The following is a 12691-nucleotide window of genomic DNA, read 5'->3' as shown; positions in this document are numbered from 1 at the left end:
CTTGACACTGTACTCGCACCTGTCTTATAGTTACTTGGTTGCCAAGGTAAGGGGTATAGTCCCGCTTACTTTTGAATCTTTTTGAATCTTTTTGAAATTCGAAGAGTTGGTGAAAGGATAAGAACAGTCCAAACTGTTGAAACGTCGTCCGACGGTTTCTTCTGACAGTGTCAGGACGTGCAGGAAGTTATGGCGACGTGACAGTATATGGTCATTCCAGACGCTTTTTCAGGCGCGTGGGCGCGATTTTTCGGGCGCGTGGGTGCGGATTTTACGGCGCGCGTCCCGTCAACAGCTGTTGCCAGCTTGCTTTTTCCACGTGTCATAGTTTCATTGCACCAGCTCTTTTCTCTCTCCTCCGCATTAAATTCATCGCATTCATTGCGATGAGTATATAAAGGGGGGGAGGGTTCACGGTAATCCACACTTTCACTTCTTTCTTCTTCTTCTAAGCGATTTCCGGCGAATACTCTTAACTTTCTGTCGAGCATTCTCCTGAAATCGTTCTTTACCTCCAAAACTTGTCTACTCATGATCCAGAAGCTACCGTCGAGGAGTCTGACTTGTATGTCGAGAACCCGACGTCTACGTCCGATAAGGACAATAAGAGCACTGCTGGCGAATGCCAGTGTGCTCTTCCCATCGAGCTTTACCGGTACATCGTCCGGAAGTTCATGCTCGAGCCGTTCGAGTTTGAGTTTCCGGAGCCACACCAGACGGTGTACGATGCCCCCAAGGACAAAATAGGGGTATATGCCGCCTTCTTCGTCTATGGGAATCTTAGGTTCCCGTTGACGAAGTTTGTATACCGTGTTCTGGATAGACACGGTGTGCACCTGACCGAGGTACACCCAATGGCGATCGCCAAGATCCGCCATTTTGAGTGGGTGTGCCTCATTCTTGGCGTGGATCCCCACGTCGACCGCCTGATGACCTTCTACTCCTGGAGGTGCATCCAAGGCTGGTACAGCCTGGTCACCCGGATCAAGGGTTTGAAGATCTGCGGTACCGAGCGCAGTCTTCGGTCTTGGAAGCGGGAGTTCTTTTACATCTTTGCCCGAGTCGTCCCTATTGCGATGACATTTAAGAACGGGAGAGCTCTCCCCAGCCTTCACGCCTCCAACTACCAGGAGGCGGAATGGTTCTCCAAGATTTCCGGGATCCAGACTCCGGTTTACTGCTTTCCGGAGTCCGGGATGGTGATGCTCGGTATGAGCAGGGTGTGGAAGGATGCTGGGGCGGATGCGCCACAGATTCCCATCGTACTTGAATACGGTTTGAACTTTATCCCTTACGGTATGCTCCGTCTTCTTTGTTGATTTAAGGTTTTTTCTAACTGTTTTTCTTTTTATTTCAGAGGGAAATGACTTGCAGTCCCTCCTGCATCCGCGGGAAGCTGACGGTCCCGCTCGGTTGGGTACTCGTGCTCTTGACGAGAACGAGTTGCCCATCCTTGCGCAGACTGCGGATCGGTTTGTGGAGGCCTACCCGCCAGGCCACGAAATACTGAGCGCCACGCGGCCAGGTAAAAGACTATTTAACCCTCGCCCTCTGAATGCTGAAACCTCTGCTGGAATTCCTCTAATCTTGTCATCTTCTGATGAGGAATCCGCAGATGGTCCTTTTCTTGCGCGGAAGAAGATGGCTGCTGGCGGGAAGGGCAAGGCGAATGTAGCCTCCACTGCCGACCAGGTGAACCAGTCTGAGTCGGAGACCGAGAGTGAAGAGGCGGCGGGGAACCCGGGTGGTGTTGAGACCACTGCTCTGGAGGTTGAAACGGCTGTCACCTCCGAGCAGCCCAGGACAACGATGGTGACCGGTACGAAGAGGCCGGCTCCATCGGGTTCGTCCCCGCCCGTTCGCACCTTCAAGCTCAAAAGGACCCGTTAGTATACTTCCTTTATCTTAACTGCATAACTTTCCGCCATTATACTTATATATCTTCTTTGTGCAGGCGTGGATGCTACCGCATTCCAGGGTGGAGCGGGGAGGAGCGCCTCCGGACCCATGACGGTAGGTTTGGTCAACCTACCTGAGGCGATGACCCAGGCGACTGCGCCTGCTTCAGTTGTTGGTTCAGTTGCTCACCCGGTTGAGCCAACTGTTCCAACTGTGACGACGTCTCCGCCGGCTGTCAGTGCCATATTCACTGATTCTTTCACTGAGCCGGCGGTGAGTGTTTCTGTGGATTCTTCCACAGCCGCGGCCGCGGTTGTGAGTTCACCTCCGGTGAGTTCACCTCCGTTGGTTTCTACCACGGCGGCCTCCGCTATGCCTCCTCCGGCGCCGGCGACTACGGCCGGTCCTTCAGGTATGTCCGGGGTTGGGGCGTCAAGCCAATCTCTGCCTCCTTCCCATCTGCCTGACCTCTTGGATGGATATCCGTTAGGTTCGGGTGATGGGTTTGGCGGCTACAGGCCTGTCGTCGACCCTACAGGTGCGTAGGGTTATTTTGGCCTTTTATCATTTTATTTTATATTTTTTTTATCATCTTTTCCTAACTGCCTTTTGCTTTTGCAGTGTCGGATTCCAATGAAGTGTATGTTCCACGATGGAACATCCGCCGAGGAACAACCCTTCGAACGCCTGTGGAATGCGTCGAGTGGGCGCGCCACGCCGCCCCAAGTGGGGCGCTGGGGGAAGCAATGTCAAGCTACCAGGAGGGTAGGCTGACAAATGAGCTCCGCATTCTCGTAGCCCGGATGCAGCCGCGCGTCGAGCTGCTTTGTCGTGAAAACGACAAGTTAAAGGCAGCTCGTATCCAAGAAGTAGCTCAGGCGCGGGCTGTCCGGGAGGAGAACAGGAGGCTCTCCGCCGTTGCTCCGGAGAAGGAGAAGGCCTTCAAGGCCCTTGAGGTTGAATTTCAGGCATGTCTCGAGGCCCGTTCCAAGGCCGCCCAAGCTGTTAATGAACAGCTTCGGTTGGCTAAGGAAACTGCACGGAACGCAACCGAGAGGGCCACCAAGGCTGAAGCTGCTGCTGAGCCTCTACGCATCGAGAATGAGGAACCTAAAGCCAAATTAGAGAGGCTCCAGCAGGCTCATGATGCCTTGGCCATGGAAGATGCCAAGAAGCTCCAAGAGATCTTGGACCAGAGGGGGGTGCTAGACCACACTGAGCGTAAGCTAAAGGGCGTCGAAGAGGCTGCAGCCAAAGATGTGTTGCTTGCCAACCTTACAAAGAACGAAGCCGAACGCGCCCGTAATGAAGCTCAAGCTGCCCTCCAGGAGGCTCTGGTTACCAAGGAATGGCTTCTCCGAGAAGCGTTGTCTCAGGTATGCGTAGTTTCACAATTTCTTTACGCTTTTCCTTAGAAGAGTTTTTGATATACTTCTGTTTTTTAGGTTGTGCATTGGGTGTTCACGAACACATTATATAACGATGCGATGAGCGCAGCCCTCAACGCTTCTCATGAGGATGGGGAAAAGGCTGGCTTCTTGCTTGGTCTAGGGTTTGTTGAACAAGGCATTCCGCCTTCCAACTTCCCTCTTTACAATGTGGATACTGAAGCTGCGTATGACCAAGCAGTGAATCAGTATGCCGCCTTCCCGCATCCGGTGGTGGAGAAGGTAAACGAGATTGCTGCTGCTGATGATGGGCTAACTATCCTCAAAGCTTTCCTTGAACGGCCACACTCTACTGATGGTGCGGGTCCAAGTGGGAGTGGTCCTGAAGCTTGATACTTTAGATCCCTTTCCACCATTAGAGTAGATTTATATGTTTGTAGACTCCTAATCTTGTATGCGGGTATGTACCCAGCAATTCTTGTAATGTTTGAATGTTGATGGAATAAAGATTATTTGTTAATGCCTTGCCTTGTTTATTTCGCGCATATTTTGTTTTAACTTAGCAATTTCTTGAGTACTTAGATAAGTTAACTTTTCAAGGTGGCAGATAATAAGTTAAAGTTCTTCCTCTTTCGTGATTGTGCGGATAAGACCGTCACTTTCACTTAGTAGGATGGCTAAACTTTACCTATATCTGACCTGCGTGGAAGTTTTCCTCATCTTTTCATTTGAAATTTTCTAAGTGTTTTGAATAAGTTAACCTTTCGACGCGCGGTTGCCAATAGGTTAATGTTCAGGTTCCTCTATCATGATTGTGCGGGTAGGACCGTCACTTTCATTTATTGGGATGACCAAACTTCACCTATAGCTGACCTGCGTGAAGGTTTTCCTTAGAAATTTTTACCGTTTTATGTGTTTATGCGGGTTTTGCCGCCTTCCACACGCAACGACTTACTTCTTCCCATATTTATGCGGTGAATACCGGCATATCAGTGTGGGAATTTCATAAGTATAAAGGTAAGGCTATCAACACAATGTGATAAAGGAGAATCATTTCCATTAGAAGTGGCTCTAGGCCTTTTCTTTACAAGTTTGGAATTGATCTACATGTAACATTTACGTAATTGAGCTCCGTTCCATGTTCTTGGGATAGGAGTGCCATCGAGCCTTTCGAGCCGGTATGCGCCTTTTCCCAAAACTTCTTTGATAATGTACGGTCCTTCCCAGACCGGTGCCAATTTTCCTGGGCGCTCTTGGTTTGAAGCCTCGTTGTTACGCAATATGTAGTCTCCTACATTGAAGTTGCAGAGTTTTACCCGCGTGTTGTAGTACTTTTGCATTTGTCGCTTGTAGTTTTCTTCACGCGCTGCGGCTAAGTCTCTGCGTTCCTCGGTTAGCATAAGGTCTAACCGTCTTTCCGCATCATTGTCTTCTGGCTGAATCAAGACCCTTGGTGAGGGCAAACCAATTTCGACTGGGACCATGGCTTCAGTGCCATAAGTGAGGCTGAACGGGGTTTCTCCCGTACTGGCCTTTTTCAGCATTCTGTTTGCCCAAAGGACGTGTGGAACTTCGTCTACCCAGCCGGATCTGTGTTCCGGGAGTCTTTTCTTTATGCCTTCGACGATGCTTTTATTTGCTCTTTCCACCTCACCGTTACCTTGCGGGTATGCCACTAAGGTAAAGGTGTGGGTGATTTGAAGTTCTTCCAGCCACTTTTGTAGCTTCTTGTCAGCAAAGTTAGTGCCGTGATCACTCACCAAAGTCTGTGGAAGTCCAAAACGACAAATAATAAATTCCCAAATAATTTTTTTAATATGTTTTGCGGTTGTTTAGGCTAAGGGTTTTGCTTCTATCCACTTGGTGAAGTAGTCGATGGCTACCACTAGGAACTGAACATTTCCTGCTGCTGTAGGAAATGGGCCTGTCACATCGATGGCCCACTTCTGAAATGGCCATGAAGAGGTGACTGGAACAAGTTCATTCTTCGGGCGATGCGTATTGGGTGCGTAGAGCTGGCAAGACCTACACTTTCTGATGTATGCCAGCGCATCCGTATGCATCCCCGGCCAAAAGTATCCCGCGTTGTTTAGCTTAGCTATAACAGCGCGTGGACCTGCTTGTACTCCACAGATGCCTTCGTGTACTTCCCTTAGGAGGTAGTCAGCATCTTGGTTGTCCACGCATCTTAAGAGTGGGCCAAGAAAGTTACGTCTGTAAAGGATGTCATCGGTGAGTTGATAGTTTAATGCTTTACAACGTATTTTTCTTGCCTGTGTTTTTGACTCTGGTAGTATACCCGCTGCAAGGTAATTTATTATCGGTGTCATCCACGTTTCTGTGCCGGTTTGGATGACACAAATTTCCTTGTGCGGGACTGATGGTGCTTCAAGGAGTTCAATGTGGATGTCCTTTCCCAAATGGGTGAAGGCTAATGATGCAAGCTTGCTTAACGCATCCGCAGATTTGTTTTCGCTACGCTTGACGTGTATGACTTTACAATCATTAAAATCGCGCATAAGGGTTTTTGCTTGTGCGAGGTACAGGGCCATTGTGTCGTTCACGGCCGTGTACGTTCCGTTTATTTGGTTGGCTACTAACATGGAATCCACGTGGGCTTCCAAGTTTTTCTCTCCTATTTTACGCGCAATTCTCAGCCCGGCCAAGAATGCTTCATACTCGGCTTCGTTATTCGTACTTGGAAAATCCAGTCGAATAGCGTAAGTGTATTCTTGGCCTGCTGGGTTGGTTAGTTTCAACCCTGCGCCTGAACCCTCGTTGCTGGCTGCTCCATCAGTGTAGAGTCGCCAGACATCATTGATGTCCTGTGCTGGGGAGGGTTGAGCCTCCTCCTGGCACTCTTTCTCCCGCGAAGCGGGGACTTCTGCAATAAAGTCGGCCAGGACCTGGCCTTTCATGGCTGGTCTTGGCTTGTACTTTATCGCATATTCCCCCAACTCAATTGCCCATTTGGCTAGACGTCCCGATAACTCGGGTTTTGCCTAGAACGTTTGCAAGTTTGAAGTTGGTGAGAATGGTGATTGGGTGACCTTGGAAATATCGTCTTAGCCTGCGTGAAGCCTGTACAAGTGCTAAGACTAGTTTTTCCAGGGTGGAGTACCGGGTTTCTACGTCTGTTAGGACACGGCTAACATAGTAAATAGGCATCTGGATACCTTTTCGCTCTACTAGCAGGACTGCCCCGATTGCTCTATCTGTGGCAGAAAGATATATGATTAATTCCTCCCCCGCTTCTGGTGCTGTGAGCGTTGGGAGTTCGATCAAGCGTGACCGAATTTCCTGAAAAGCTGCTTCCGCTTCTGGTGTCCAGCGGAAGTGCGTTTTCTTTAAACAGTTTCTCAATGTTGACACGAATGGGAACGACCTATCCGCATGGTTTGACAAAAAGCGGTTAAGTGCGACTAGGCGTCCATTCAGTGTCTGGGCTTGCTTGATGGTAGTAGGTGATTCCATTTTGATAATGGCTTCGACCTTTTCAGGGTTCGCTCTGAAGCCATCTTTAGTAACAATGACTCCCAAGAACTTCCCTTCTTCCATCCCAAAGGAACACTTGCTCGGGTTGAGCTTCATGTTTATCTTTCTGAGCGTGTTGAAAGTTTCTTCGATGTCTTTCAACATCGCTTCTGGCTCAGAGCTTTTGATGACCAAATCATCCATGTAGACTTCCAAGTTTCTCCCAATTTGGGCATGAAACTCTTTGTCCATCTGGCGTTGGTATGTGGACCCTGCATTCTTAAGTCCGAATGGCATCATTTGATAACAAAATGTGCCATCGGGCGTCCGAAATGCGGTTTTGTCCTGATCATCTACAGCCATGTGGATTTGATGGTACCCCTTATATACGTCAAGGAAGCATTTCAGGCGAAACGGTGCTAATGAATCCACTTTGAGGTCAATTTCAGATAACGGGTAACAATCTTTGGGGCATGCTTTGTTTAAATCTTTGAAATCTATGCACATGCGCCATTGTTTGTTAGCCTTCGGTACCATAACGGGATTTGCAACCCATGTTTGATATCTACTAACGCGTACGATGCCCGCGTCAAGGAGTTCCTTGACTTGGGTTCTACACGCGTTAGCTTGTTCCGCCCCCATTACTCTGCGCTTTTGCATGACTGGCGTAAAAGCCGGGTCACACTTGAGCTTATGCTCTGCCTTACTTCGAGGTACACCAGTCATGTCAGCTGGTGTCCACGCAAAGATGCCAGCGTTTTTCTGTAGTAAGCGTTTGAGCAAGGTGCGCGTAGGATCAGTGATTGTTGGGCCAATTGTAACAGCCTGGTCAGGGTATTTGCCATTGAGGGCCCATTTTTCTGGTTCGGTGATGGTTGGTTTAGCCATCTTTGGTTTGGGTTTAGATGAGACAGATGCGATGCATACCTGGGGGATACCGGTGATCATCGCTACACCCTCAGCAGTTGGCCATCCCATCATGCCGTGGACTGAAAATACCACGGCGTTGAATCTTGCCATCCCGTCTCTCCCGAAGAGAATGTCGTATGTGTGGTGTGGCTTCCTCATCACGACGAAGTCAACGTCTTCTGTGCGGGAGTATTTCCCGTCCGTGAGAATGACGGGGAAAGATAGGATACCCAGGGGGTGTTTGTGCTGCCGTCGAACCCTTCCATTGAGGCGTAAACCGTTTCCAGACGTTCTTTTGTCTTCGTCGTCTAGCTTGTCGAAGAACTGCCTGTACATAACCGTTGACGAGGCGCCGTTGTCAGCAAGAGTGCGGGAAGTTATGTAATGCCCCAGCTGGCTTTTGATGACGATAGGGCCTTCCTTGCTGGGTCCTCCTGGCACTCGCGGGAAGCGTACCTCAGCTTCCTTCCATTCGCATGGTTCTGTCGTTCGTCTTTTTCTTCCTCTGATGTTGCCATGAACCATGTGGATGCTGATGTCAACGGGCTTTCGTCCGTTGCCTTTATACCAGTTATCATTCCTTCATCCATTCTTGATTGATGCCACAAGGTGTGCAAGTCTTCCATCCTTGACAAATGTTTCAACAATATCCTTCAAGGATGTACACTCCTCTGTATTGTGACCCTTTGTCCCGTGGAAGTCACAGGATTTGCTCTGATCCGCATTAGGTCGCTGCCGGATCATTGGAGCTTTTGGCCATGGGAGTTTTTCGGTGGCAAATATCTCCGTGACGCTTTTGGTGAGTGGCGTCCACCGGTGTTTTCGGCTTGAATGGTGCGTGTTATCCCTTCCGCCAACAAGAGGGCGAGAGCTGGATGAGGTGTCAAAGTTTACCCTTGACTGCCAAATACCTAGCTTCCTCTTTTTGTTCTGTCGGGCGATCCGAACATTGTTTTCTCTGGTCCTCTGCGTGTAGAGGTGTGTACTCTGGGGAAGATCCCTTCCCAGTTGCTTCTCCGTCTCGGCAAAGCGCTTGGCCGCCGTCATGATGGCATCCCATGTGGATGGCATGCCGTCCTTACCCGTCAACGTGCGGATAAGCTCAGGGTATTCGGCGCCCTGGATGAAAGCGGCGCGAACAAGATCTTCACTTATGTTGCCCAGACTCAGCTTTTTGGAGTTGAAGCGAGTGATGAAGTCTAGTAAAGATTCATCTTCCTCTCTCACGCAGTTGAGGATCGTCCACTGCTCTTCAGTATATTTCCTCTGTTGACTGAAGTGTTGGCTGAACTTGTGTTGAAAGTCCGCCCAATCATAGATGTGGTGGACCGGTAAACGATCAAACCACGCCCTGGCCGCTCCAACCAGCGTCATCTGGAACATATAACACCACGTGGGTTCCGTCCAGTTACTGACGGTTGCCCCCGCTATGAATCTGTTCAAGTGATCATCTGGGTCGGATAGACCATCATAAGTGCCGATGTTGGACATTTGTTTGGCACTTCTCGGAGCGATTGCTTCCGCAATGTCCCTTGCAAACTTGGATGTTCCCGCATTTGCAGCAGTTGGTCTAAAGGTTTTGGAGAAGTCGCGTGGGTTTCCCCCCGCGTTCCTTGGTTTGAAGGTTTCTCCGAAATTCCTTCTTGGTTGGAAATCCGTTTCTTTACGCTTCCCTTTCGCCCTATGGCGAGGGTTCGCGTCAGTGTCGGATTCCTCCCGATCATCGTCCGAGTACTCGCACTCACTGTTCATGTTGAGCTGTTGTCTAGTGCTTCCGAATTCGTCAGCCTGTTGGAGTGAACGCAAGCGTTCATCCAACTCAGCTAGGAATTCCTTCTGACGTGCTTCGGCCCACGCCTTAACTTGATCGAGTGTTTGGCGAGGGAGCCTCGTCTGTTTCTCCAACTGGGCATCAGTGAACCCCAGTGAAATATTGTTTACTGCACTTGCCCCGGCTTGGGTAACCGGGGTAGTGTTCGTAAAATTTGTTTAACCGCCGGTGTTCCCCCAGTAGCTGGGGTTGTGGTTACCGGGGTTTCTTGGTCACTTACTGGCATTGGGACCGGAGTAACGTTAACCATTTTTTCAGAAGTTTTGAAAAAACTGAGAATTAGTTCTAGCTTTTATGCACGGATGGCGCCAATGAAGAAACACTAAGTGACCCCGGGCAGATTATGGATAATCTGGGGGTTAAGTAATGTTTCCCACGAGGGTTAGGTCCGGCAAAGAAGGATGTTCTTCAGATGACCTGCAAAACAGACACCGTGAGCTCGTCACTGAGAAGGGGGGGGTTCCTCCTTGTGACCACCCTCCGGCGTGAGAATCAGACTAGATTGCTCTGAATATAAGTGTATATTGAGAGAAATAGCTAGTGAAGGTAAGATACAAGATGATCATACCGTTCCAAGGTGTTGGAGTATTTATAGCCGAAGGTAGGTTTCCAAGCAGGTACAGCCAGCTGTATAATATTCCTGTTCTACCAACTATGGGCTACGCACGTGCCATGCTGGTTGGTGGGTAGGCAGCGGCTGATAGTGACAAGGCCGGCTGTGTACTGTTCCCTTTCCACCAACTGCAGGCTTTGTGCGTGCCACGACAAGGGTTGGTGAGTAGGCAGCGGCTAATAGTGACAAACAGTACTAGAGCATGCTCCTCCTCGTACTGTTGTCGGTGAGCTGTCACCCTGTGATTGGTTCATGGGCTGCTTTGGTCAGATCTTGTCTATTTTGTCCATACCTTGGCATAGTACAAAAAATTTTCTAGAAGCGTACGGACTGGCTCATTTGGGCGGGAGTATTCCCGCCTTGCTCATTCCTTCAGGTGACACTGAATTATTGAGAGTTAGTGCCTTGTGCGTGTAGCCTTGCTATTAGTGCGGGTAGCCTTCCCTGATGGCTTGTATCCGCAGCTGCGGGAACAGGCGGGGTACTTCACCATTGGGAGGCTTTCCCTGCGGGAACAGTTGGCGTACTGCGCGTAAGGTCTTCATCTCTGAGCATGGTGGGTCCTGCGGAACCAGTTGGTCCTTGCGCAGACGTCCCTCTGCAAGGTGAGTCTTGCGGGTCCAACTAGGCTCTGCTGGGACCTACCTCTTCAAGGTTTCATCTTCTGTTTTGCATAAATTCCATTCTTCTTCTTCTTCTAACCTTTCCATTCTCCTGTTTGATCATCAATTTATCATACATTGCTCATTACATCTCAATAAAATCTTCGAAAATTTGTGTTTCACTGTGGGATCTTCAGGTCATTACTTATGCTTTTTAATCTTTTTTTTAATCTCATAGTTATTTTTTGTGATTTCAATTTCCATGCATTTTATTCTACAATGCTTATAGTTTACGGCTTTTATTATTATTTTTATCTGTTCATTTAATATTTTTCAAGAATTTGTGCTCATAATATGTCGGTGCATCATGGTGTTCATGCATCTTTAAATGCTTTGTAGTTTATATTGTAACCAATACCTCCATTATTGGATACGCACTCCTGTTTGTTTATGTAATAATAAGTGAGCTCAATAGTCAATAATGTTATTAACATTAATCATCTATGAAACTACAAACTAGAGACCTACAGTGAAGGAAAAAAATATTGCATGTATGTCCTCCCAAGTTACAAACTTTTGTAATAGTTTTTCGCATAGGATGGATCTTTATTTCGTGTCGTCGCCAAGTAAATTAGCAGAATGCAGAATCTGCCACGATGAAGATCAAGATTCGAGCATGGAGATACCGTGTGGATGCTGTGGCAGCCTTAAGGTACTCTGTCTCTTAATTTTATAGTTTTATTCCAAGATTTTCAGTTACAAAAAAAAAAAAAAAAAAAAAAAAAAAACATTTTCACAATGCATCATATATAGTTTCTTGATTTATTCATTTGAGTAATTTCATTGCATTGTTATTAAATTTTTTCAGTATGCCCATCGTCAATGCGTTCAACGATGGTGCAATGAGAAGGGAAACACCACATGCGAAATTTGCCTTCAAGTTTGTCTTCTATGATATATATATTTTTCAGCCATTATCTCACATTTGACATTAGTTTTTAACAAAGATCAGAAACTAATAGTTTGTTTGTGTATGAGTTGTAGCCATACAAACCTGGTTATACATCGCCGCCTCAACTCTTCCACTATAGCGGCTTTCCCTTTCCAATTAATTTCCAGTTAACGTTCATTCAATTTGCTGTTTTCATCATCAAACAACAAATGTTAAGCGAAATCCAATTCTATTTCAGGGTGCAGTTTTCATCTATGGTTGACACTAACCTTGACTCGTTAGAATCTGACTTTGACGAGTACATTACTCCAAGCTCAACAAGCCTTTTTTGTTGTCGTATAGTTGCCATATTCGTAAACACGCATATAATCACTCGTTTATCATTTTTAACATTCGTCACTATGTTTTGTATTCAATTTCTTCATGTGTTTTCTTGCAGTTTATCACTCTACTCGTGTTACGCTACACGCTTCCAGTCATCATTAAAGTAACCGCTACATACTCCATTAAATGTTTAATGGTGCTTTCCAGTTTCCACATTTATTTTAATAATTATTTTTAAATTTTAGTTTGTTAGTTTTCTAATTTTCTTACTGCAGTTGTACTTGTTAATGGTCATTGGCATTCTGCTCCCAATATGTATCATGGCCCGAGTTTATACTGCTACTCAGCATTTACATCGCCACCAACAACAACTGGTGAACAAAATTTTTCAATATACACGCGTGTGTGTGCGTTTAAGATAAACTTAAAAAGTAGTAAAACGTTGTTTTCGTGTGGTAGGATCCGTCACAAACAGAGGCTCAACCACATCTGATTCATGTTCATTAAGAAGGGGATTGCTGTTTTTGAATGATGGCGCGGTATTCTGAAAGTTGTTTGTATAGTCTAATTCATAGCGCCAATTTATTTATCAGATTTGCAGTCGATATTAAAACTTTATCGCGAGAACATTTAATCATTACCATTATAGTAATTAAACAAATTATTGATCATGTCTCATAAACTGGATAGGGGGTAGTC

The 12691-nt window shown here is 47.2% G+C and overlaps 1 protein-coding gene across 1 annotated transcript; it reads left to right on the top strand.

Annotated features, from left to right (window-relative positions):
• Positions 1-11295: 11295 nt before the first annotated feature.
• Positions 11296-12366, top strand: LOC143609874 (uncharacterized; the record flags this gene model as incomplete). Its single annotated transcript, XM_077084510.1, has 6 exons — positions 11296-11428; positions 11585-11656; positions 11761-11834; positions 11907-12021; positions 12108-12188; positions 12268-12366. Coding segments are annotated over exons 1-6 (555 nt in total), but the record flags the coding sequence as incomplete, so codon positions are not given.
• Between the last annotated feature and the right edge of the window lie 325 nt (positions 12367-12691).

This window comes from Bidens hawaiensis, unplaced genomic scaffold, assembly GCF_021521415.1.
Source record: "Bidens hawaiensis isolate Kalapana, Puna unplaced genomic scaffold, B.hawaiensis_p1.1 tig00017367_1, whole genome shotgun sequence".
Taxonomy (NCBI): domain Eukaryota; kingdom Viridiplantae; phylum Streptophyta; class Magnoliopsida; order Asterales; family Asteraceae; genus Bidens; species Bidens hawaiensis.
This window is presented reverse-complemented; position numbering and strand designations above follow the sequence as displayed.